Source organism: Chenopodium quinoa, unplaced genomic scaffold (genome assembly GCF_001683475.1).
Source record: "Chenopodium quinoa cultivar QQ74 unplaced genomic scaffold, ASM168347v1, whole genome shotgun sequence".
Classification (NCBI taxonomy): domain Eukaryota; kingdom Viridiplantae; phylum Streptophyta; class Magnoliopsida; order Caryophyllales; family Amaranthaceae; genus Chenopodium; species Chenopodium quinoa.
The window spans coordinates 2200526-2227616 of NW_018744041.1; the positions used below are offsets into that span (position 1 = coordinate 2200526).

Genomic DNA, 27091 nt, shown 5'->3' on the forward strand with positions numbered 1-27091 from the left:
CCCTAACATTATTTTTTAATCTCAGCAATTAATCTCTCTCATCTCCTATCATCTTGAAGACCTCAAATTTGGTTCTAATGTGTAGCTAACTAGCTATGCTTGTATTGGTTCAAATCTACAAGATTCCTTCACAAAGTGTTCTTATTAATTTGTAGATCTAGTTTGCAACTTATTCATAAGGATGAAATTTGAGGGAAACGTAAGTATTATGCTAGTTTGAATTAATAATGTTAGTAACTTAGTATATATTTCTACATTTTAGTTTGTAGTTTTTACAATTGAAAATTTTAAAAATATCAATTCAATCTATATACTTGTATTTAATTCTGTTGAAATTTTAATTGCAATTATACATGAAGGTAGAGTTTTCAATGATTTGGATGTATAAAAAAAAAGTGAAAGCTTTGTTAAAAACAGCAGCTGATATCTTTTGAGAAAAACTTTCCATAGCAAAGGCCAAAGGCAATGTTCATTCCTCCAAGGCTATGCCCAACAGGCCAACAAGAATGACCTTCTCATCGACAGACAACGATGCCATAAAATCTAACAAAGGCTTGTTGTACTCCTCAAAGGTATGAACGTCTTCAATTTGTTTCGTGTTGGCGCCAGAAGCTGCCATATCGCTCTGTGCCCTGCATTTTCAAGCAGGGGTATGAGCTTGTACCAGCACCATGCTCCCTGACAACACCCATGAACTAAAACGAAGTGTTGTTTCTCCTCATTTTTAGCCTCCATTAATAACAACACCGAAATAAATATATTCTGTAATCTATTTTTACTAATAAATCCTTGATACTAAGTTTAACGTTTGATGGATTGATTAATTACATATTTCGATTTCTGATTTTGCTGTGTCCACATAAAAAATTACTGTGTATGAGGAAACACAAGGGTTCCACCAATTTTGGCCTTTACAATCAAGCCGCACAAGTCCACATAACATCACGTCTTTCAAGTCGCAGTAGAACGTTAGCTTAAATTGAGAAATCGTTTATGTTTATATTTTACTATTTTTTGTATTTAAACGGGGGATAAAGGATTTGATATAGTAATATGAATTGATTACGCTGAACAGTTGATTAACCACAAGCCTACAGGCTATAGCTAGCCCACAAATGCGATTTTAACGCGTCTGAAAGTATCTTAAACAACAACAACGTTTATTAAGCTTATCATACAACCAAAGACCTTTTTCGGCTGGCAGTATGGTATAAAGTCTATCGCGGCTGGTGTTAAGACATCATACGGAGTAAACTCGATTGTTCCTAGAATCCAAGGTACACCAATAGGCTTTTCTCGACTGTATGAGCATGTCAAACACCCGACATGTGCAGTTTGATAATCGCTGCTTGTTCTTAATCAAAATCTGCTATTTCATTAAGACTTTTACCCCAAGATTACATAACAGCTTAAACATGCCTTTTATTTCCAATAGATCAACCCACAATTACAATCATTTATAAATAATCACATAAATGTAAATTATAATTGCTTGAAAACCCTATGGGTGCAGGCTGGGATATAATCGAACTATGTACTTGAAATGTGTTGTTGTTGCTCAATATATCAGCGATCTCTAGCAAACAAAGGCATAGTTCTTGAGGTTTTGACAACATTACCATATGATCAGCTTTCGGTATGAATTTCACTTGATGTGGTGGACTATTTTCAATAATCCAGTTTTGAAAATCCGTCTTCACTAATTCATCCTCTTCAGAAATAACAAATACTCGTTTCACTCTTCCAAATCTTTCTTCCGAAAATAATGAATCCTTTGCTAAGTCCTCACTGAATGTACCATCTAGCTTAACCATTTTTTTGGCCAATTCTATATCCTGCATTCATTTTAACCTTACAATTAGCCATAAACGTCGTACATATTTTAGACATGATGAGGTGAGAATTAAAATGGATCCAGGGTACCATAGTTTGATACTTCAAAATAATAGAAAACACATATAAGTACGATAGTATATGTATGGCACTTGGCTATTACTTCAAAAACCTGGGCACGGGCCGGGTTGGCCCGCGTGCCGCCCGGCACGGCCCGAATTCAAGCACGGCACGGCACGAAGTTCAACTCCCATGCCACGGGCCGTGCCACGGACAGGGTTGAGAATTCCCAGGCCCGGCACGAGCACGGGCATGGCCCGCCGTGCCGGCCCGCGGGCCAACGGTAATGTTACCGTTTATTCTAGCTCCTTAATAAGCCAAAAAAAGGCTAAAAAACGGTTAGTTTTTTGCCAATTTGCTCCCCAAAAATTCTATAAATACTCACCTCCATTTCATTCCCAAATCACAAAATCACAATCTCTTCTTCTTATCTCTTATATTCTCTAAATCTCTAATAATCCTTATTTTCTTAAATTCTCTAATTATTCTCTTAAATTCTCTAATTATTTTCCTAATATCGGAAAAAAATTAAAAAGTTCGTAATCGTAATTAGTGGAGCGTTGAAGCACGGTTGTAAGATCTAAACTAATCTTAAATTTATTATTGTTTTATTGTTATTATTAGAATAATCTTGTTTAATTATTATTGTTGTTAATTGTTATTGTTGTTGTTATTAATTATTATTATTGTTACAATTGTTGTTATTATTTTTTTTTTGTTATTGTTATTGTTATAGTTGTTGTTATTAATTAATATTATTGATATTTTTATTGTTAAAATTGTTGTTATTAATTATTATTATTATTAACCACTTTTTATTAAAAAAATTAATTGTTAATTATGGCATCGAACAACCCATCATCTAGGTCTAGGGGGAAAGGCCGACTTATCCGTAGTAGTAGTTCTAGGGAACCACCAAATACAACGAGCCCCCAAATTACGAGTCAAACCAATGACCCCATTTACTTCCCCCCGGGCTATGAGCCATATAATACGTCGGGATTTCCAGCACCACCACTAAAACAATTTCCACTACCACCATACCAATTTCCACCTAATTATATCGGTGATCAACAAAACTATTGTTCTAGCCAAGGTAGCCAAGAAAGTACCCGAATTCCCTCCGGTTCTACCCCTTCTACTGCCACTCCCACTAGTCCCACTACTAACCATCACACACATCATGAATGGTTAACCGAAACTGAGATGCTACTTTTGAAAAACCGAAGGAGTGAGGTATGACGTTATTTTGTCCTAAGTAAAGATGGTGAACAATGGGCAAAATGTAAAACATGTAATAGTGTATTCACGGCAGTTACCAAAAACGGGACGGGACACTTATCTAGACACATGAAAGCTTGTGCAAAACCAGCTAGTGATCCAACCCAGCCTAAAATTTCCCAATTCCATCCATACGGCTTTACATACAACTATGAGAGGGATAGGGATGAACTAGGAAAAATGATAGTACACGCCGAACAACCTTTTCTTTTCTCGGAAAGTGACGCATTCAACACCTACATTAACAAAGCACTACAACCCCAACATAAAAGAATCTCTAGGAAAACCGTTCGTTCCGCCGCGATGAAAAATTTCCTAGAGTACAAAGTCCGGTTACAAGCCGAATTGAGTAACCTTAACTGTAGAGTATCTTTAACAGCCGATTCTTGGGATAGTGGTTATAAATATCACTATTTATGTGTGACTTGCCATTGGGTAGATGATCAATGGATGTTACAAAAAAGAATAATACATTTCAAAATGTTGGAATACCCACACACCGGCATTAACATTGCTCACCATTTAATGCAAGCAATAGACGAATACAACCTTCGAGATAAAATGATGTCTATGACTTTTGATAATGCAACCTCTATGACATACACAACTAATCTTATCAAACAAAACTTAACCGATGTACTATTAGACGGTGAAGCTCTTCATACTAGATGTGTTTGCCATGTACTTAACTTATGTGTACAGGATGGAGTTCGGGCAATTGGCCCATACTACAGCAAAATCAGAGATGCTATTATGTCTATTAATAGCTCTAACATGAGATACCAAGAATGGAAGAGTTTTCTAAAACAACAAAAGATAAGGGTAATAAAAATTAGAACCGATTGCCCAACTAGGTGGAATTCCACCTATGGCATGTTAACAAAGGCAATTGAGTACAAGGGCCCGTTAACATTATTTTACAACCAAAAATTTCCACAAAATGCTTTGTATGATGATGATTGGAATAACTGTGAAAGATATATGCAATTTTTACAGTTATTATATAACATGACGTATTGTTTTTCTACTGTTTACAATCCTTGTGCTCAAAACTTTCTTTCTAATGCATGCTTACTCGCCCAACTTTTGGCTGATCATCGCCATCAAAGTGATTATGATCAGTATCTTCCAGCAATGGAAAAAAAGTGGCGTAAATATTATAGTGAGATTCTTTTGATTTATATTTTTGCTTCCATATTAGATCCTAGGCAAAAGTATGAAAACACATTTATGTTAGTTGACATTTACTTTCAATGCATGTTTCTTGACGATGATGTAGAAAACTATAAGACTAATGTGAAGGATCAGTTTTTTGCTTTATATAGAGTCTATGAAGCCAAATATGGCACCGTTCCTCGCTCAGGGCCTACCCAACCATCCAAAAACGTAAGTAAGAAGGCCAAACATTTATTTTCACAAGCTACTAACTTGATTTCAAGGTTTTCATGTGATTCATCAATCAGGAGAACGCAAAGCGACGTCTCGGAGTTGCAGATGTACCTGAGTTACGACTTCACCAAAGGCATGGACGACGATGAGATAAACAGCCTCGACCTCCTTGCATGGTGGAAACAACAAAGCTCGAAGCATCCAACTTTGGCGGCAATGGCACGAGACATTCTTGCTATCCAAGTTTCCTCCGTCGCCTCCGAACGAGCTTTCAGCGCATCCGGAAGGGTTTTAGACGATAGAAGAACAAGTCTAAAACCCGAAACACTAGAAATGTGCGTGTGTTTCAAAGATTGGTTGGATGCGGAAAATCGCTCACAAGACCGTTCTTACGACCACAACGACAACGAAGAAGGAACCTCCGCTTCCGGTTCGGGTTCGGCTAGTTCCCAATCTATGCAACTAGCCGATGACCTTGAAGGCGAAGGCGAAGACGAAGACGAAGACGAAGACGAGCAAGAAGAAGGAGAAGAAGAATAGACAATTATTGTATATTGTACGATTTTAAAAATATCAATTTTATCATTTTCCAATTTTTGTTAATACCATCATTGTATGATTTTTATCATTGTTATCATTGTACAATTTTCTCAACTCAAGTAATAATAATATAAAGTACGCATTATTCACATCCAAAGTCCAATTTGCCTTTTTTCCCCGTTTTGTTACAATTTGTAAATTCATATTAAAAAAAAATAAAATTATACCAATTACTAATAAATCATAAACATTAAATTTTAAAGTAATAGTATAAAGTAAATATATAAATATAAATATTGAATATACAAATTATAAAATATAAATATTCAACTTATAATTATAAAATTCATAACTTAATAACTTATAACTTATAAGTTATAAACTTATAAGTTATAACCTTATAAAACTTATAATTATAATTTTATAACTTATATACATTATAAACTTATTAATTTATAATGTTGTCATAAAAAAAAAAAAAAAAAAAAAAATTGAAAACTGCACCAGCCCGCTGCTAGCCCGCAGGCCGGCACGTGGCCGGCACGGCACGAGCCCGCCAGGCACGAGGGCCGTGCCGTGGGCTGGCCTGTGAAAATGGCCGGCACAGCACGACACGAAATCCTGGGCCCGCCGGCACGACGGGCACAACACGAACCAGCCCGTGGCCCGCCAGGCACGGCCCGGCACGGTGCCCAGGTTCATGTTTGTGGGATTAATTACCTCAGGCTGGCAATTTTGGTAGAGTTTAGTGCTCAAAATCTTAGGACCAAAAACTAGATGAGTGGCTGCTTTTTCTCGACCATTATCAAACCTGAATGTCGTGTCCAAAAACCCCTCCAAAGGTGTTCTCTTGAACGTCTGTTGAATGATAAAACAGATTAGTACGAACACAGTAGAATCGTACATTTGCATCAATTGTTTGACTCCAAATCAAGAGATAGTTTCCTTCAGTAACTTGAACTTTAGGCTGGCAACTATACTGTAGTATAATTGCCATACACCTGCAAATGAGCACCACATTCAGATACATAGTGAAGAATATTGACAGCGTACCTCTTGAACGAGAGTAAGTGGAGGAGAGGAGCAATTAGGCATATAAGCAGACAGAAAAACAGCAACAAGGATCTTCTCTGGGAATTTCTCCATAGCCATAGAGATTGCGATTCCACCAAAGCTATGTCCCACAAGCACAACCTTCTTATCACGGCCACCATCGTCATGTGGATCAATGGACCTCATGACATCCATCAAAGGCTCCACGTAGTCATCAATGGTTTCAATCTCACTTAGCGGCCGAGCATGGACACCACATCCACCAAGGTCAACGGCTGTAACCTGGTGGCCCGCTTGCCTTAATAGAGAGATTAGCTTGTACCAGCACCAGGCTCCATGGCAGGTCCCATGCACTAGTACAAAGTGCTTCATTTTTCTTTATTCCCTTTTTGATTAGCTTGATTGATTTTGTTTTATAACAATATATATGGCTGATTATAAATTACATAAATAGGTTACTTTTTGTTTTATAAATACCAATTTATAGTACTAGTACTTTCTCAGATGATGAGGATGGTTATTATTTGAATACGGGTGTAGAATAACAGTATTAACTCTACAGAGAAAAGACAAGGCGATGATGTGAAAGAGAGCGTGTGTTGACCAACCCTTCTTTGTCTGGCTGGCCATTATCAGTTATCACTATATAAGCAAACTTTAGAATGTAACCACTTCACAATAACTTCTGGTGAGATCGGAATGAAGATAATTTGGTGCGATTCTTACAATGTAACGCACTTCAACATAATCATAGATGATGTTTGGTTGGAGGTAAAATATAGGAACAATTCTATTTCCTAGGAAATGAATATTTAGTGATTATAGAGTCATAAAAGCGAGGAAAACTTTAACCACTTGAACTATCCCTATGGACTGTTTTGTGACTCAAAATCATCAAATTGGGGAAAATGAATATTCCAAAAGAAGTTTCAATTCACATGAAACATACATGAAAAATCACTTGCGGTTTCCGAGTCCCCACCTTGGTAAGTCACATTTTCCATGATTGTTGTGGGGCCTACTTGCATTTTTCACACTAATAATTTAGGTGTCGTTTGGTTGTTATGGGAATTTACTTCCCATAAGAATTTGTATTTCATGGGAATTAAATTCCTACATCAAATTCATGGGAATTGCTTAAAATTGTTTGGTTGACATGAAGGAAGTTGCAAATCATGGGAATTTTGACTTACCTAGGGGGGTTGGGTAATCAACTTCCCATGTTTTGTGGGAAGTCACAATTCCCATGAATTTGCAATTCCCTCATTTTCATTTTTTAGTGTCAACCAAACAACTAACTCATTTCAAATTCCCATGTTAATATGAAACTATCCTACCCTAAAGTCCAAAATTGTCTTGTCAAAATCAAATTATTAAAGTACATTGCCAAGATTCGAGCAATGACAAACTTCTCATGAGGTGAAGAAAAGGAGAAAGGAAGATTTTGATACAGGTTTATAAGAAAAATAAATTTTGTTAATAATAATAATAGGGACAAGACATTATATTTATATGCATAAAGATTAGATATGAACAAGCAAGTTGCCGAAACTTTAACCTTTGCAGCATTATAGTAAAGAGAAGAGTAGGGAATTACTCGTACGTGAGATATGAAGAGGAGAAAACAAGAAGGCACTATTTACAGATGTAGAGCACTTTTTTTTTTTTTCTGAGGAAAAGATGTAGAGCACTTAAGACATGAATCCCGGTCACCTTTTCACCTTTTACGACCCTGTTCCAGATTGACCACATTAAAATCTTTCTGATGAACTGATTTACCATTGAATTGTCAGCTAAGCATGGTTGGATGGCCTGTTTGGAGCATCCTTTTGATCATATCCATCCCAAACGTAGTGTCTGATGAGCTGAATGAAATAGAATTACATTAGTACAGTCTATTAGTCATGATATTTGGTGACCTGTGAACATGAATAAGAAGAATCGGAAAGAGCTGAATACAGAGATGATGAGATTTACTGCACTGCTCTACGCATACAGTCAACTATTAAGAATTATGTTTTTCAGACTTGGGTGATTGTGTCAAACATGGATATGCATGAAAGTGTTAGACTTGAATTCATGTTTAATTGTATACAAGAATACAACTCATCCAATCAATTGCAATTTTCACACTAGCATCCAAAGACAACTTTGGCAGGGAAAAAATAAATATGAACACATTTAAGCTCTTCTGGAGAAAACCGGTAATCAGCTTCGAACCATTTACAACGTACTACTTCAAATTATAAAGTTAATGCAGGAACCCCCAAAAAAAAAGAACATAAAAGGCAAGGAATAGAAAAACAGCTAGGTTAGTGTTAAAACAAATCCTCAAGAGCAGAAAACACCAAGTGGACTCATTGAGAGATTGAACATGAAAATATGAGAGTAACCAGAAAGGGTATAGATGCCACACCTTGGGATAGTAATCTCATAGGGAAATGAGATTCCTTCACGACTTGGAATGGGAGGAATATGATCCTTTTTCTCATTTACAAATTTTATTATTTGAAAGAGAACCTCCCGAAGTGACACTTCAATTGCAGCCCTACGAGCACTTCTCTCCTCGGATGCACCCTCTAAAATCATTCATAACAGGTTAAAAACAGGGGATATCTCTAGGAGCAAACACAATCATACAAGCATGCTAACAAACTAACCAGAGTCTATAACTTTGGAGTGGTGAGTTTTGCTAGAGGTTGGTTTGCGATGTTGAGCAACATTCAGATTGATGTACCATTGTTCCCAATACAGACGTTCAACTTTGTTTGAGAACCATATCGCCTTGTTGCTCTTTACTTCGTAGAAAGACAAACATATCTGTACAGCACCAATTAAACAAAAAAAGCTAAGACCTTGGGATTTATGTAGTATGGAAAGAGCACCTAAGACACACCATTTCAACAGCATGGACAAAGCCACATATACCGAGGAGGTAAGATTACCTATGACATACTAAATCAGCAACTAGGGGTGAGCATGGGACGGGTACCCGTACCATTAGTACTGACGGTTCGGGTACCCGATAACCAATATCATTAAAAGTGATATCCATAACCCGAACCGATAAGTTCGGGTACCCGAACCGATAAGTTCGGTTACCCGGACTTCCGGTACCCGGATTTTCGGAACAGTTATCGGGTACCCAATAAAGTATCCAATAGTGATAATTAAACTTAAAAAATTAGTTAATATGATATTTTTTAACACTAATTAACAACAATACCACATAATCTTGACCAAATTATTAATAACATTACTAATTATTGATATTATATAGTGATTATGAAGTAATGTAAGAGTTTAAATATTGAAAAGATAGATTTAAGTAGGAAAAAAAACAAAATAATTGCTTATCGGAACGGAACGGGTAACCGTTAATTTGAAAATGATACCCAAAAACCATACCCGATAACAAATTATCGGAACGGGTACCCGAACCGTTATGGTTATCGGATCGTCGGAACGGTAACGGAACGGGTTTTCGGGTTTTCGGTTAATTTTGCTCAGCCCTATCAACAACATTGACAAAACCACATATACTAAGGAGTAATGACATGCTCACTAAGATGTGCTTCCCCCCCCCCCCCCCTCTCTCCCCGCAAGCCACCCATGGAACAGTTGTCTGTCGCATGAATTTTGTGATTTAAACTAGTAATGTGATAACTTTCCAGATAAAGGGAAGAATATAAACAATGATTTCTTTTCAGGGAACTCTACTACTTACTTCAACTACCACCAAATCAATATACTTTAGATACAAAGTCAATTCAGTCCTAAAATTTGAGTCCAACATTTATCTAGGAGGATAAATTAAAATAGCCAAATGGGGAGAAAAAATTAAAAAAAAAAAAAAAAAAAAAAGAAAAAAAAAAAGGAATGGCTTAACATACAAGGAGGGCGGGTAGAAATGACCCAGATATTATATTGATACAATAAGAAGACCAAATTTTAAGTTGAGAATTTGCTAATTGATTGCAATTACAGGTTAATATAATCATCTGCAAACCATAAATATCGTAACAAAAGCCAATTACAAAGAAAAAAGGGGTAATCTTACATCGCAAAACTTCTCTAATTTCGGAATGCTCTACTTCCAGCAACAAAATTGTGAAAAATATTTTAAAAAATTCAAATAAAAAAATTAAAATACTAGTACAATCGACGATTGAAGAGGTAATCAGAAAAAATTAAGGATACAAACCAATTCGGCAAACTTCGCAATTCATTTGGACCTAGAAATTGGAACTGAAATCCGATTGAAATGAGGTATTCTTGGATTGTAGAGCAATTTAGATTGGTTTGGCCGTTTGGGAGAGGGAAGAGAGAGAAAGAGGTAAAGAGGGCAAAGCAATTGTAATTTGTACTCCGTAAAAGATTGTTGACAAAGGAGAACAAGTGATGATTGGAAGTTTACCAGTTTGTAAACCTGGTAAAGTAAGTTGATGGTCAAACAAACATTCATATTGGGGGGTGTTTGGTTCAAGCATATTAGGTATAAGGTATGAGTTTGGAATGACCAAATCCCATACGTTGTGTTTGTTTCTAGAAATTTCATTTTTCAAATTCATACTTCAAATCCCCAAGGTGGGAGGTGGGTATGGCTCATACCTTTAGGTTTAAAATTAATAGGAAAACTATCATTCCTAAATAAAAACCAAACACATGAAATCAAATATCAAGTTCTAACCCATACCACCTAGGTTTCATTCCTCATTCCAAACTCATACCATTGTTTAAACCAAACACCCCCTTAGAGATATTAAGATAATTAAGATAATATAGTACAATTAATAATGTTGTACGCCTTCTTAAACACTTTACGCAGATATTAGGATAATACGGAGTATGTTTTTTTTTTCTACGTAGGAAAGTATTTGATGTGTTTATACATCGTATTCTACAAATAATTTAATCATCTAAATTTTTATGAAATTCTTTCATCAGAGGATTTTTTTTGTGTGGTTGGGGTTTGTTTTGTCGAGTCGGGCTTTGGTCTCTGGTTTGACTCGAGTTACTCATAACCGAGTAATTCCTCAAGTAATCCCAAATGAAGTAACACCAGATCGAACCCTTCAAATAACCCCTGACCTAGTTACCTTTAGAGTAACCCCTCAAGTAACCTCTGATCAAATAACCCCTGACCAAGTTACCCTTTGAATAATCCCTGATCAAATAACTCCTGACCGAACCCCTCAAATAATTTCTGATCGAGTAAGTCGAGTAAGTCTTGCCACACGGTGTGACCAACCACATATAAATTCAGCTACACGGTTTTAGGGGTTAATTTTATTCCTTAAGAATCAAAATTGAGCTTGGAAGGGACAAAAAATTAACGTAATTATACTTTTGAAAAATTAGAAAATAACACCACAAAAAAACCAAACTTTTGATTATAACACCACCAAAAAAAAAGTTTTTATTATAACACCACAAAAAAAAAAAAAAAAAACTTAAAAATTTGATTTCACCACCACTTAACTTTTCCATCCAAATAAACCGTAAAGTGGATCCCATAATTGACACGTGCCAATAATTTACTGGTTTAAAAAATAAAAGAAAAAAAAATATTTTAAAAAAATCTATCCCCTTAACCCAGCCAGCCCCACCGCCGGAGCCACATCCCAGCCGCCGACACTCTAGCCTAGGCTGTCGCTTGTCGATACTCCCAGCCCCCACCCAAAACCAACGAAAATCAACCCCACCACGACGACGCAAACCACCCCACGACGCAAACCTAAGGCGTCGGAGAACTCTCCTGCCACTGCAACATCACGCCACCCCACCGAATTCCCCTTCCTTACCCAGATCCATCGCCGATACACTCCAACCCACACCTAAACCCAATTACCGCTTTACATCTCTCACCTTCACCGTCATTGTCACTTGAACCCTAACCTGCGCCCAAACCAAATCGAATCGGGGGCTAAGGCTGGATACGGTGTGGTGCGTGGTTCAGGTGGTCGATTGGGTTGGGTTGACATGGTTTCGTTGGTCGGCTAAGGGGAGTAGGCAGTGTGCGTTAGAGCGACGACGGTGGGCCAGGGAGAACCGCGCCAGTGGTGAAGGTGGTGAGCCAGAGTTGACGGAAGTTATCGGATCAAATTCGGAGCTCAGCTATTCGGAGTCGGATGTGGAGGTGGAGCCAGATTTTGGGTTCGATTATGTGGAAGATCGGAGTCAAATCCTATATAGTCCGACCTGAGTCCGATCCGTTGCCATTCCTAGGTTTGGTTGATCCTTTTAAGGGTCCGTTTGATGTTGAGTTTGATCATGGAGGTTTTAGGGTGGGCGGATTTGGTCGTTTTTGGGGAAGGGTCGCCGGGAAGGTGGTGCCAGTGCGGGAGAGGGGATCTGGTGGTGGCCGACAACCTGGCTTGGCCGAGTTGTGGGAGGTGTTGCCGGGAATTGCTGGTAGTTGGGGCTGTGTTATTGGTGGAAGCTGGTTTTTTTAAAAGTTTTTTTTATTTAGTTTTTTATATTTTAACCAATCACGTGATGACGTGTGTTAGTTAAACCAAAAAAAAATTAACTCTTTGACCAATAACCGATCAATAGGGACCATTTTTAGCGAATACACCCCAACGTTGGAATTATTTAGTAATAATCAAAACTTGGAATTATGATAATTTAAAGTGAATACGTGAAATTTGGGATTAATTTACCAATCCCAAAAAAAAAAAAAAAAAAAAAAAAAAAACAACCCTTAAATTTTTTATTTTTTGAATTGGGGGTCAGCTTTCCCCCCTTGTTCCTTAGTTGCTCTACCACTAACTATAAGTACCACCATTTTAAACATCTTTGACTCCAGCTTTTACCGACAAGGTCGACACCACCTTCCGACAACGATGATAGTAAAGAAAAACCCTATGAAAACGAGTGAAATTAAGGGTATGGTCAACCCCAAAGGATAGAGGCAACTACGTCATCCATTGAGAGTTGTATTGAGCTTGATTTTGTTTATTGAATTTCTCCATTGATATCCTTCATTGTTGCCTCTCCGTCAATTCACGCTGTAAGCTTGAAGATATACTATTAAATTTTGTTTACCATTCGAAATGAATAAAAATAAATAAATAAATTTGTTTGCAGTTGAAATGACATAATAATCCCTACTCAAAGGCATAAAATGACGTTTGTACTCGTAGATAAATGGATTTTGTTTATCATCAACATAAACTTGTATTTTCTCCTTCCCGTCTATTTTATTCCTATTCTCTATTCCTCTGTTTTTCTCTTTATTTCTTTTCTCCATTTCTCAGTTTTTCTCTCATTCTCTCTCCTCCATTTCTTTGTTTCTCTTTTAACTCTTTTTTCCCCTCTCATTCTCTCTTCTCCATTTTTCTGTTTCTCTTCTTTCATTTCTCTTTTCTCTCGTGTTATGGAGAATTCTCAACCTAATCGCGAGCTAAATAACTTGAAGGAAAAAGTTGATTTTCTAAAATTAACTCTACAAGGAGTGAAAAATATCAATTTTAATCTACGATAGTTGGATTTTTTCCCCGTCATCATTTTTTTATCTACGATTTTTTTTTCTTACTTTCTGCTTCTTTTTGTGAATTTGTAGAAACTAAACATGGAGGAAAACACGTCACGTTTGTTTCCTTCATAAAATCGTCAACAAAGAGCTTGTTCGTTACAGTTTGATTCACTATATCAATCACTTGAACATGCTTGAAACTGAGATTAGAAGGTTGATAGAAGACAACTCAGGCCTTGTAAAACTTCTTTCTCGTGCTCCTCCCTCATACATTGAATTATTTAATATGAAAAAGATAATACAAAAATCACGAGTAATAGTTTAACGTAATTTGTTAATTTTATAAATAATTTTAATATATTTTTTTAATAGTACGTTGTTTGAACCCACATATAATGTCAATTATTTTGTAAATATACTTGTAACTTGGATATTAGAGCCAATATAGTTTTGTGATATAAATTAAATGGTAAATTTTTTTTTTTGACGGGAAATGGTAAATTATTTATTTCATATAATCTAAAGTACGTATAAAAAATTACTTAAATCACTAAATCTCATTCCACATATAAGAAAATTATGATATGATAATGGATTTTAATTTGATTCAAAATAAGTTTCTTTTGGTCAAATTGTTTGTCCTTTGTGATTAAAAAATATATTGTTGTCCTTTAAATAATGGCTAAGTCTTGTGTACAGCGGGTTTATATTAATTTTATTATAAAATGGTCAGTTTGAGCGTACTTTAACTATTTTTATGGTAACTTTAACAACTTGGTCTGTTCTCATTTAATGAACCGAGCTGAACTGGACTGAGCCGAATTGTAACATCCCAATAATTCTATCTTTAAATCTGTATATACCTTGAACAAAATCCAAGAGAATTACTGACGTGCTACCGTCACGTGTTCAAATGTTAAAGCTATTTTAGAATTTAACAGCGGAAAACTAGTTCAAATAAGATAAAGTTTAAACTAATAATTCAAAACCAAATAAAATCTTACAAATTGGAACCATAAAGGCCCTTATTCAAAACTAGATTTACGAAGTAGTATATAAATCAAAGCGGAGTTTGAGAAAGTTCAATGTTTAAGCGGGGAATAAATAATAAGTAGAACCAACTCTCCACTCAATTACCCATCACTTGATACAAGTCCCACTTTATGAAAATACATGTGATTAGTATGCTCCCCAATATTACAAGTGTAAAAATTGAATCATAACATGGTCATTGAAAGGTGAAGGCCACGACCACAGAAAAGCACGCAATCAGCAACGCTGAGTACATACAAGCTACGGAATATAAAAAGAAAGTATTCCTAGCATGCTACTAACAATCATTCATGGCATACAATTTAATTAATGACTTAAAAATTACTAAGACTTCACTATTTAATGATAATTTATTAATTTTATTATAATAATTGGATTAAGCAATAGACAAGGTTGTCCTCCATGTCCCAATTTGGAACATTATTAAAAGAAAAACCCCATGCCTCATTTCGGAAACATCAATAAACATCCAATGGCGACGGGCGCGACTCTGTGGCCATAGCTGGTATGAGATCTCGTCTAACTCTTTATAATTTTTAAAAGCATTTGAAAACAAGAGACTCATAGATCAGGCGGCCTCTAAAAAGTACACGAGTACACGACTAATACATAGTGAACCCCAACCCCTGATTGTCAATAATTTAGATGTGCACAAATCAAGAGTTTTATTGCTCATCCATCTTGCACTTTACGTGATTTACAAGTTTAGAATTGGTGATGACTTATATGCAACACAATAAAATCAATCAATTATCAATCATTTAAACAATTCAAGTTTCCAAATCAGTTCTTGATTCATTAGTAGAAAGCAATATTTATTAGTGGATCCTTAAACTACCTCGGTGTAAAGACACCCTGAGTGCATAAGGCACCCCAAATCCTTGACCTCGTCTTGTAAGACTTTAATTCTCCCTTTACTCATTCCATTTCAAAAATGATTAACGAGTAATAAAATAATTCATTCCACATATTCACGTACCTTTGCCTCTATCACTAGTAGAAAATATCAAAAAGGCACCCCCTAATTGGCACCGGTTCAGTCCAAACCGGTGCCAAAAATGGGCTACAAAATTGGTGGGAAGCTAAACAAGAATAAAAGACACCGGTTCACTTCAAACCGGTGGCAAAAACATAAAGGCCACCGGTTTGAACCGGTGCCTTTGTGAACCGACCTTTTAAGTATTAAAAAAAAAAAAAAAACAGTTGTTCTATTTCTTCTATCTCAACCCTAAACCTAATTCATTCCTCTTTCTCTCTCCTCTCCTCTCCTCCTCTTTCTCTTTCTCTCTCCTCTCCTCTCCTCCTCCTTCCTTCTCCTTCTCAACTGACCATCTTACTCGAATATTTAGTTTTTCAGCCGCCATTTCACCGCCACAACAACCACTGTCACAACCACCACCTCCAGCCAGCCCACAAATCTCCTTCTCCCTCATGTCCTCCTTTGTTTCTATTGAAGACCACCACTTGCACCACCACATGCAACACCAATTTGAGGTTATTCGGTTTTTTTTTTCTGGGTTTTTGTTTTAATCGGTTTTTTAATCGATTTTTTTTTATTTTAATCATTTGAATTCGTTTTTTTTTTATTTTATTTTCTGGGTTTGTTTTTTTTAATCCAAGGTTTTATTTTATGGGTTCGTTTTTGTTTTTTATTTCTGGTTTTTTGTCTTAATCAATTTTTTGATCGATTTTTTTTTAATTCGTTTTTTTTAAATTTTATGGGTTTTTTTTTATTTTAATCGATTTTTTTAATTTAAGCGATTTTATTTCGTTTTTGATTTTTATTTTCTGAGTTTTTTTTATCGATTTTTATTTTTTATTTTCTGGGTTTTAATCGGTTTTTGATTTTTATTTTAATCGGTTTTTTTTTTCTAGGTTTATTCGATTTCAATTTTTTTTCGTTTTCTGAGTTTATTCGAATACTAGGTTTTCAAGTTTTTTTTTTTCGATTTCAATTTTTTTCTGGGTTTGAATTTTTGGGATTAAATTTCTAGGTTTTTTTTTTTTGAAGCTTGATTATATTAATCGATTTTTTTTTGTTCTAATTGGTGCAGGTATGTTATTTAGTCTGAAATTGAAGAAACAAGATACAAGAATATTGATTTAGATGTGAATGGGTTTTTTTTATTTATATTGTAATTTTTTTTAATTTATATTGTAATTTTTTTTCGTACTTATATGTTGTAATCGAACTATTTTATTGATGTATATTGTAATTTTTTTTTTATTATATACTGTAAATATTCGATGATATTGATTGATATTGGATTTATGTTTTGATGTGGTTATTAATTTAGTCTATTTAATTTTTAAGTGGATAAAAAAAAAAAAAAAAAAAAAAAAAAAAAAAAAAAAAAAAAATTGGGCACTTTTGGCACCGGTTAACCGGTGCCAAAAACAAGCAATTATTTTTTTTTTGCCATTTTTGGCACCGGTTAACCGGTGCCAATTCTGAGTTTTGGCACCGGTTTGAACCGGTACCTTTTTAAACCACTTATTGGCACCCCCCACATTGACACCGGTTCAAACCGGTGCCTTAGGCCGAGTTTGAACCGGTGCCAAATTCATTTTTTCACGTAGTGTATGCGCATCTTGCAAAATAACGCATAAATAATACATACAAGGTAACTTAATACATAACATACGGAAATCACAATGTATACCCAAACAATTGAGCCCAATATTCTCTATTCATGATACTAAGTTCTCGATGCATCCCTAAACATTCCTCTAAAGGCAAGGTTTCGTAACTTGTACGTACCTTGTTTACACGAGTTGGTTGTCCACTTTAGAAACTAGAAGTTGCCTTCTATGAAGTCCTCTCCTAAACCAAACAACAATAACTAAATCAATACCCAAGCAAACAACAATGTGCCCTGGTTTTTAGGACATGTTTGTTGCTCTGGAAATGGTGGAGAAAAGTGGCGTTGATGTGCAACAGTAGTGGCGTAAGTGGTGGAAGTTGTGGCGTTTTAATCAAGCTATGTTTTCCTATAAATATCGAAGTTGTTTTCTGGAAAACTTTACCTTGCTCAAATATATTTTTTTATCTTCTTTGTTTTCTAAAAGAGTCAAGAGTCACATTCTACTTAAGTTGTTAAATCCATTCATTACTTTCACTAGAGTATTTATCTTTTGAGTTGTAATTGGGAATTGAGAGTTTGAATGAACTCTAAGAGAAGTTAGTAGAGAAAGAGAGAGGAGAGAAAGAGAAGAGAAGAGTAGCAAGTAAAGGGACTTGTTGCTGGGAACTTCAAGTTCGTAGAGGAACTTAAAGCTAGACTCTTTAGCTTGTAATAGGTTGTTTTCCCTATTATAGCGAATAATCTTTCCTAAAATCCCAAGTGGTCGTGGTTTTTCCTCTTGTTAGGGCCAAAAGGTTTTCCACGTAAAATCTCTCTGTGTCATGACTTTAAAGTTCCTTTAGCTTAGTTTTAACAATTTCGCAAAAAAGTTAGCTAAATTCTCCCTAACTACAATTCACCCCCCTTCTTGGAGTATTCTCTTGAAGTAACAATCCTCCACCGTAGTAACAAGTATTAAAGGGGGTGGGTGTTTAGGACAAGAGGGTTTGGTATGTGGCACACAAGTTCACAAGGTTTTTGCCAGAGTTTTTAGGTTTGAAGCCTCGTATTAAGCCTCTATTATAGGGAATGGATACATTAGGTTTTTGAGCATTCTACCGCAGCAGGTGTCGCGCGCATCTGAATGAGTTGCGCGCGTCATCCCAGTGCAAGTGATTTAGATGCGCTACTTTAGGTAGCGCAACTGAGCGTCTTGCGCACGATATTATGGTAGGATTCGATTATATATTTTTATGAAATTCCGAATCTTCCGCGAGCGCATCACTAGAAGTTGCGCTGGTGTCACACGCAACCAATTATGTTGCACGCGCCAGACCAGGGCGACTCATTGAGATGCGTGCAGATTATTCTGCAGCAACATTGACTTTTAACCTAAGCGCCTCTAAATGTGTCATAGTTAGGTTTTAACCTCAGGCTTAGGCTTAAGCTTAATTGTGATCGGGCTTAACTAATTTGGACTTTAATTCATTTTGTTTTGGGTTAGGCTAGTCATTTTGTGTTTTTGTGATTTAATCAGTTGTCCATAAGCATTCTTCACGTTGATCCAACACGAAGGTGATTTTATTTATCGTCATAACACTTCTTGTCGGGACAGGAGGCCAAAAGTAGATGCCTACATTTATCCCTTTAACTCTCCTTGATTAATAACCTCAAGATTCAATCTACTCATATCTCCACACAATTCATCGGTCATAATAAAAGCATTGACATTATGACTCGACTTTCTACTAATGGCATCTGCAACAACATTCTGGATATGAACATGGTGGTCTGTGAGGAACTCTAGCCATCTACGTTGCCGTATATTCAAGTGATCTTGGGTGAATATGTACTTCAAACTCTTATGGTCCATGAAGATCTTACAAGTGACACCGTAGAGGTAGTGTCTCCAAATCTTCAAAGCAAACACAACAGCTGCAAGCTCCAATTCATGTGTAAGGTAATTGAATTGGTTATGAGAGAAGGAAATTAGGAACTGAACTAATCTGGGCTGAACTAAATTGTTTATGAGAGAAGGAAATTAAGAACTGCATTGAACTGATCTCAACTGAAATGAAATTAAGCTGGAGAGAACCGGGCCTTAAAAGATAAATTTTAATTTGTTGTTGTTTGAATTTTATTTTAATGTGTAATTACTTATCGATACGTGATTACATAGTATAAAGACTAATATGATTAATTTAATACAAGTACATTATAAGTTTTTTATAAGAAAAAAATTATTAAAAGAAAAAAAAATAACTTTTACAATATAAAGGGTAACTTTAATTTATGAACTTTTAACATAACTTTAATCCATTTTACACATACAAATGTACACAAGATTTTGTCTCAAATAATAAAAACACTTCTAATTTATGTTCTATCTCGCACATGACATGCATGATCAAACATACTATTGTACCGAGTATTTGTGAAAATTATTAATCCAATTCAAATTATTGTTCCCTAAGCTAGTGGAATTCCAGCTTTAACTTTGAGCAATGAAGCCAGGAGCTCTCTCTGTCAACCAGTCACAAATGAAGAAATTGAGGAAGAGGAGGTAATAATAGAACGCACATCAGAGAGTACTCCCCTTTCTCGTCTAATAAGGCAGGTTTCCAAAGCACTGGCCGCCATGGCCCAAACGAAAGTAAAAAGACTTCTAGCTCACCAAATTTGGTGCTTTTTGATCCCCAGGCGGTTAATCCGGTTGTGAAATAAGCTATTATTGCAAAAATTGGTGAATAATGTCCGCTTCAACCGCTGTTTCACCTCCCAAACCAAAGAGTTGTCCGTCAACGGGTCAATTCATTGCTTTAGGTAGGCTCTACTTGTAATTGAAATATCAGAAGGGACAACTCTCTGGTGTTGTCACACAGCTTCCCGCCTAGAAGAGCCACTCGCTCTCTAGTGTTGTCACACAAGATAAGCACGTCGCCCGCCTGCTGGCCGGGCGAGTCCTTCAACCAGACTTTGATCGATTCCCCGACATCGTTCCTAATTCATCATAGTTCTAACCCTTCTCATTCCATTGTGCCCTGGGATTCATTCGTATCTTACTTGGAATTCGCCAGAGCGATAGTTCTTCGAAAGACGTGAACCACGAAGTGTCAAAAAATGGTAAGGGACACGAGTGAACAGATTCATGAATGTTTGGAATCCATTTTATGCAAGGAGACATTGCTTTTTCCCCATTCTGAGGACAATCGGCCGGAAAGCCTCTTCCGGAGCTCTCCCTGAAAAGGAGGTGATCCAGCCGCACCTTCCAGTACGACATATATTGGGAGCTCTTCAAGGTGGACATTGTGGATTGGATCACTGGACAAGTGAATTCTCGCTTTTGAGCGCAGGCAGCCTTGTAGTTGGAGCTGGGAACTAGGAGAGTTTGCTTTTGTTTTCTCTTTCTAAGAGCGGTCTGATCAAATAAAGGATCAGACCCCTCCTCGTGTTCAAAGAGCAAGTAAGAAAACCTAGAGTTCATTCACTTAAAGAACCGCAGATTTTGACCGGATTGTACACCTTTGTGTCTGGAAAGAATTATTTGGTACATAACTGTTTTAGTTGTTACATGGAGGCTGCATCGTCTAGTGCGGCTTTCTGTACATGCGCAAAGAATGTCGTTCGCCCCTTCCCTTATAGTAATAAGGCAAGCGCTTCGCCCCTCTCCGGTCCTCACTTTGGTCAGCCTATGTTGGTCTGTCAGTTTTGATTTCTATGAGGAAATTTTTAAGGTGACAGTGAAAGCTACTGGCCACCCATATCTTCTTGCCAAGATATCCTTTCCTTCTCAGACATGGAACTTTCTATCCTCTCCTTACAGTCGAGAGATTACTTTCCTCTCGCTTCGACGACTCCGCTCTTACCCCTCTCAACTCGCCTCTGACTTTGAGCTTGGTCCCTTCCCTTTCCATCCTCCTATTTGTAGCTCCTGCTGGCCAAGTTCTACCCTTTCTTTCCTGCTTTCTTTGCTAGGTAGAATAGGCTGGTTCGCTCATAACGAGCTCGTTGGATGTTAGTATACAAAATCTGCATGACAGCTTCAGAAAAAAGATACTTTCGAGAAACAACGAGCACGACTGGGAGTTAAACCCGTTCTTGGTTGCCGACATTGAGACTCTTTTACTTGATGAAATTCACCAACCGTATGCTGCCGGATGAAAGTCCAAATCAAAAATGAATTCGGGATTGATTGGGACAACCAGACGACTTAGCTACAAGTCCAAAAGCAGCGGGCAAGAGAGCCCCCGCCCGTTTGAATTCGTTGCGAGCCGGAAAGCGTACCGGCAGTTTGAGTCGCCCTGCAATCTTTCTAAAGCGCTAACGAGCTAGACTCAGCAAGGGTGTGTTGGATTTTTTCCAGCCATACGTAGCTTGAACTGTGATGGCCACATTCAGACTTAGCCAAGGAACGACCGAGATTTTGAACATGAGAAAGACTGAGTAGGTAAATATTGTTAACAAGAGGGTAACGCTCGAAGAAGCGCGAAACAAATAGCTTCTGCTCCAAGAACAGAAGATTGTGTCGGTTGTAAGAGATGTGAATCCGCTTGTCCCTAAATATATCCATTTGAAAAAAGAGATGAATAGATAGGGCAGAGCCACCTGAACTAGAAAGTCGCAACTAAGAAAGAAAACTTTTTTTATACAGTTAATTACTCCCAAAATGGAAATGACATGAAAAGTCTTTTTCAAAACCTAGCATTAAGGGCGTTACGACAATATACGAGAGGAATGGAGAAAAACTCGTGATTGGTGTGGAGAAGAAGATCTGTTTATGATATGTTTCGAAAGCCCCCGATCTAGCCTATAGAAAAGGTAGTTTACTTACTTAGTGCTTTCGTCGCTTTCTGAAGAAGAGGAGAGGGTCTATGTAATTGACCGAGACTGGCGAGAGAGGACTCCTTTTGATCCCTTTCTCTTCGTCAATGATTATTGGTTGTTCCTGTCTTGTAGTTCGATACACTACTAGAAGGCCAGTTGCCTATACAACATCTTGAGTTTCTAGTACAATCAGCTTTGGTTATCGCTTTTTTCAGTCTATAAAAACGCAGAATGTCAATAGCTCAAAAATAGGTGAAGGGTGAAGTTCGCCCTGTGAAGCATAGTAAAGTGTTGCAACAGGGAGGTTGTTCAGCGAACGGAAAGCAAAGTCTCCATACTAACATTGAAGTCTTCGCAGCTATCCAGAAGAGAGCCTTACTCTATGGGAGTGCTAGCCATGAAGCAAAGACTCCCGATACCGAATTGATTAAAGTTTTGATAAACAATTTGTTGGGCAATACTCAACACAATTACCACAAAATATACAAATTCCGAAATCAATGCTGTAATTAAGCAACTGTTTCTTTCGTCGAGCCCGGCTTTGGTCTCTGGTTTGATGGTTGTACGTGCTAAAAATCCGGTACATTCCGAAGCGCTAGCACTCCCATAGAGTAAGGCTCTCTTCTGGATAGCTGCGAAGCCTTCAATGTTAGTATGGAGTCAGCCACGCAATGTATTTCACTCCGGTTCAGCGCAACATGTACACAGGCGCAAAAGCCCATCCCATTGCATTCTATCGTCTCGTATTGTACTGTACCGTATCAGACCAGATAGATCTATTCAAAAAAAGCCTCAAAATCCGGAGTTTCATACACAGTAACAGGAGCTCCATTACTTATATCTTCAGGTCTAACCTTTCGCTCCCTTACTGAAAAGGCGTGTAACGCTTCGCACCAGACTTTAAGTCTTTGTTTTTCATTTCTAATGTCCTCCGGTACCTCCAGACTAAAGAACTTGTCTAGCCTTTGGCTAGAGATTACACTCTGACAGACATCCTTTTCTGTCAAAGAATTATCCTCACCCGCACTTTCTCTCTAGGGATTGAAATAAGATTCATCCAAATCATATTTCTGTATCTTTTCGCAAGTTTGATCGAGGATTGGAGAGGAAAGGTGGAAGAAAAGGCTCGGGATGGATTTAGGCATTTCGGGAATCGGTTGGATTCTATCTCTGTTCCATCCGTTTGAAGAAAGGAAGGATCCCAAAGAATCGATCTTTCGATTCTACGCTTTTTTCTTTTAGAGTGCCATCCGCTGTATTTTTATAAGGCGTTTCCTTATTTCGTCTATGTCGCAGAGTTAAAACCAAAAAGTCTTATGGGCTGGGTGAATATTGCAGACCAGCGGATCTGGTAGTCGACAATAGTTCGGACTTGGGGGCGGGAGGCCCCACTACTTCTTCATTCAGGGGAGAGGAAACTTGCTTTCCACTGGGCGAGAGTTAGCACCAGCTCTTCGTTTTTCTATGCCTCTTTTAGACTAATGATGTTCCCACGGTTCGTCGAGCCTAGGTAGACTTTGTCCACTTCCTATCAAAGCTCCAGTCTCCGGACTTGAAGAAAAGGGTGCCTACGAGACAGCTAGGGATTCTAGTTGTAAGATATCTAATGAAACCGTCGCTGGAATTGAGATCTCATGCAGGCGAGTTGCAGCCTGCAATCCGAACTGAGGACGGGTTTTTGGGGTTAGCTCACCTTCGCGGGATCGCGGCCTCAAAAGGCCTTCCCATTAGGTTAGGAATCATCGGAATCCGCTTCAAGCCCCAAGATTCCAGACTTTTTTGAAATGATAGATAGATCCACCAGGGTAAAAATGCGGCAAAAGAAGTTGTCAAATTCCACTGCCCTAAAAGCTTGAAACCAAGTATAGGCAACCAGGCTGCTTTCTGGGTACCTACCGGCCGGAGGGAGCTTGCTTATAGAAAGAAGATAGGCCGGTCAAAAAAACAAGGCGCAACGGGCTCTCTGCTCCTAGTCACTAAGTAGTGTTATTAAGTCCTCCGGGGGACTGGACTCCACCAAGGGGTTCGGTTCTTTCTCTCACGTAATTTCGCCCGCTCGTTCCACTTCCGTGCCGGAGGAAAAAATATAAAATTGACTTTCAAAAACCTACTTCTATAGATAGAAAAGGTTGGAAAGAGTTACTTTTTCGAATTCCCTCCTTTTTAGGAAGAGTGAATAGCACTTCCCGGTCAGTTTCCACGTCTTTCGGCAGATGGAAGTCTTTGCGGAGAAGCTAGCAGAATTTTGAATACCAAGGGCCAAACAGGAATGAGGCATCCTCCTCGGGCTCGGGAAGTTGGAGGCAATATAATAACCCCCCTTCAGATAACGAGGGAAATGTCTCCGCTGCACCATCGACCGACCGGACCCCGGGGCACCTGCCGCAAGGAGAGGAGGCTCCTGGTCAACCCGCCGAGGTCGGGGAACCGGAAGCACCAACTGTAGATCACTTGCGAAGTAAAATCAAATTAGTTGTACGTGGTCTAACCTTTCGCTCCTTTACTGAAAAGGCGCGAAACGCCGAAATGCTCATTTTTTTTCCCTCGTCTTAATTTTCTCTGGAAGTCGCCCTTAAAGTGACATTGTTTCTTCGGCCCAAACTAAGGAATCCCTTAGATATGATGCAAAATGGATCTTGTTTAGCAGGTTTAAGGTAGTTCGATACTCGATCGTTTCTTACCTTAGGGTTAAACCTTCTTATTTTCATTGAACCACTACGGCGGTTTTGTCAACGAACGCGTCTCGAGCCGGATTTACTAACCTAACCCTTAAGGAGGCCTTGCCCAACCCAATCTCGACGAAAAAAAGCAAAGCGTTATCGGATCAAGAAAACGGCTTTGAGACTAGAGTTAAAATGCATAATTTCAATAAAGTTAGCAGAAAGTTTGGTAATTGTTTCCAATGGGTGAATAATTACCAAAAAAAGGTTTTGGAAGAAAAAGCGAACTAAGAATATCTTCCTGTGAAAAATATTGAAATGGCACCATGAAGACAACCCACCGCTGGAACTTGCTTTGCTCTCGCTCCGCTCGTTTTCAAATACAAAAGCTCCGCATCTTCACCCAAATTAGTGAATTAAACAGGATTCTTTTTTTGATTTTCCATGGGCGGCGGGAAGGGAAGCTAAAGTAAGCGACTTAGAAAGGTCAGGTGGTTTTACATCTCAGACTGTGCATGACATTCCAAGAGTAGCAGTCTCAGTCTCCATTTTTGGAGTATGCGGATAAGTCCCAAGGAGTGCATCATCCGTAGTTCGGGAATCTCCGGATCTCCGCTTATTTTCAACTCCCCGAAGCATTCGTCGATTAATACGCCCTTCCTCGTCTCTGGGTGCCTAGGTATCCACCGTAAGCCTTTCCTCGTTTGAACCTCGCTCTTAACTTTAATAAAAAATAGGAGATAGAACCAATAAAGATTTCTTTTTTGATTCATCCCTGGAGTTGAATACCTCATTCAAGAATTGTTTTTGATCCAATCCGCATGACCTGTTTTGAGTTCTGAGTTGAATAAGGCAGGGATAGGTTCATTTTGAGATCAGAATCGGTTTTCGATCCGATTTCTTCCTACTCAGAAGTTTACATATCGAAAAATTCCAATATTTCCTGAAAAAAAGACGAATCAATCAATTCCTGGCGTACTCCTTTTGTTGAATGAAAGTTGATTGATCTTTCATTCTTTCTTCGAAGTGAGGCCCCCTAACCTTTAGTCGGATTCTCAAAGGTGCACTTGCTTTTCCTGGAGTGATTCGATTGAGTAAGATGAGAGAGCGTTTCTTTATCTTTAATGAATTTCCATTCCAATCTATTACCATATGCTTTGTCAAGATCGTCTTTGATGGCCAGAAGGAGAAGGCCCATCGTTCCTCAACCTGCGTCGCTCCTACTAATAGTATGTTTGATTTCCGTGTGGCGACATGGAGGCAAAAAAGGGGATCCTATCAACTTGTTGCGACCGGTTGGAAGATCTGGCCAAAGAAGGTGATAGCCCTGTAGATTCGTTCCCATCTCCCTATTCCATCCATATTCATCTCTGAGTTTTTTAAAATAGATGGAGTCTTTGGAACGACAATTTGTATTTTCATTACATTAGCTAAAACTTTTTTGTTCTTGTTCATTTCTATCGCAACAAGATGGACTTTACCTCGACTGAGAATGGACCAATTATTAAATCTTGGATGGAAATAATCTTACTTTCAATCCATCTTTGTCCAGCCAGCTCATAAGAAAATGTTAGACCAATCTCAGAGCTGACACAACCGAATTGGTTGAAGAAAAGGAAACCCCAACGACCAAGTACTCCCGCCCCTGGACTGGACTTATTCTGATTCCGAATTATCCTTCGTTACCGTTACGTTGTTCCCAAGGACTAGCAAAATCGAATGACTAATTCATTCACTTCTCGGCTGGTTCTGAATGACTGTGCCGAAATCCTACAAAATGTCCGAACGTCCGCCAGGTCATTTCGGGGCAAGCGGAGCATTTATGATAAAGAGGATGAGCTTCAAGAGAATGGAAAGCGAGTGAGTGAACTAAACTACTAGGAGTACAACAGTTTAGGCTTTGCCCAAATAAGAGTGAACATTAGTAGGGCTAGTGGTGATCTTTGCAGTGACTCTTTTTTTTTAAGAAGCTATTTAGGATAAGGGAAAACTTCGAATTGAACGGCCAATTTTTGTGATCAATCAAATATTGCAAAGCTCGGGTATTTATTACCGATCCGAATTGGACCGTATAATTACTGCGGAAACCATCGAAAAGGAAATATGAGTTAAAATCTGCTCTAAAGTCGATAATATCTTCTATGCATCTTTGTGATGGGTAAATTACCATGAAAAAGGGACAACGATACCCTTTCGGTACAACCTTAGTTGAATCAATCAAAAAAGAGGTCAGCGCTACGACCTCCTATTGTTTGATCCAATATTGACCAGGGACGAGCCCCGACTTCCATAGGTCCTTGGTTTGACCTCCTTAACAAGGGTCACCTTGCTTTTAAGAAAGCGGAGCAGGTCTT

The 27091-nt window shown here is 37.9% G+C and overlaps 2 protein-coding genes across 2 annotated transcripts; both read right to left on the reverse strand.

Moving 5' to 3' along the window:
• Positions 1-1032: 1032 nt before the first annotated feature.
• On the reverse strand, positions 1033-7599 carry LOC110690534 (salicylic acid-binding protein 2-like). The gene is made up of 3 exons (XM_021867392.1): positions 6157-7599; positions 5824-5961; positions 1033-1835 (listed from the first exon to the last, which is right to left on the reverse strand). Exons 1-3 carry the CDS (start codon positions 6526-6528, stop codon positions 1458-1460), a joined length of 888 nt encoding a protein of 295 aa, XP_021723084.1. The 5' UTR covers positions 6529-7599; the 3' UTR covers positions 1033-1457.
• Positions 7600-7698: 99 nt separating this feature from the next.
• Positions 7699-9952, reverse strand: LOC110690582 (autophagy-related protein 101-like). The gene is made up of 4 exons (XM_021867443.1): positions 9884-9952; positions 8817-8976; positions 8573-8735; positions 7699-8021 (listed from the first exon to the last, which is right to left on the reverse strand). Exons 1-4 carry the CDS (start codon positions 9950-9952, stop codon positions 7946-7948), a joined length of 468 nt encoding a protein of 155 aa, XP_021723135.1. The 3' UTR covers positions 7699-7945.
• Between the last annotated feature and the right edge of the window lie 17139 nt (positions 9953-27091).

Coding starts and splice junctions, on each gene's coding strand:
- LOC110690534 (XM_021867392.1), bottom strand. CDS start 6,528: ATGAAGCACTTTGTACTAGTGCATGGGACCTGCCATGGAGCCTGGTGC. Junction 5,962..6,156: donor CACTTACTCTCGTTCAAGAG/GTACGCTGTCAA, acceptor ATCATTCAACAG/ACGTTCAAGAGAACACCTTT. Junction 1,836..5,823: donor ACCAAAATTGCCAGCCTGAG/GTAATTAATCCC, acceptor AAATGAATGCAG/GATATAGAATTGGCCAAAAA.
- LOC110690582 (XM_021867443.1), bottom strand. CDS start 9,952: ATGTTGGACTCAAATTTTAGGACTGAATTGACTTTGTATCTAAAGTAT. Junction 8,736..8,816: donor CTCCAAAGTTATAGACTCTG/GTTAGTTTGTTA, acceptor GAATGATTTTAG/AGGGTGCATCCGAGGAGAGA. Junction 8,022..8,572: donor TATGAGATTACTATCCCAAG/GTGTGGCATCTA, acceptor TATTTCATTCAG/CTCATCAGACACTACGTTTG.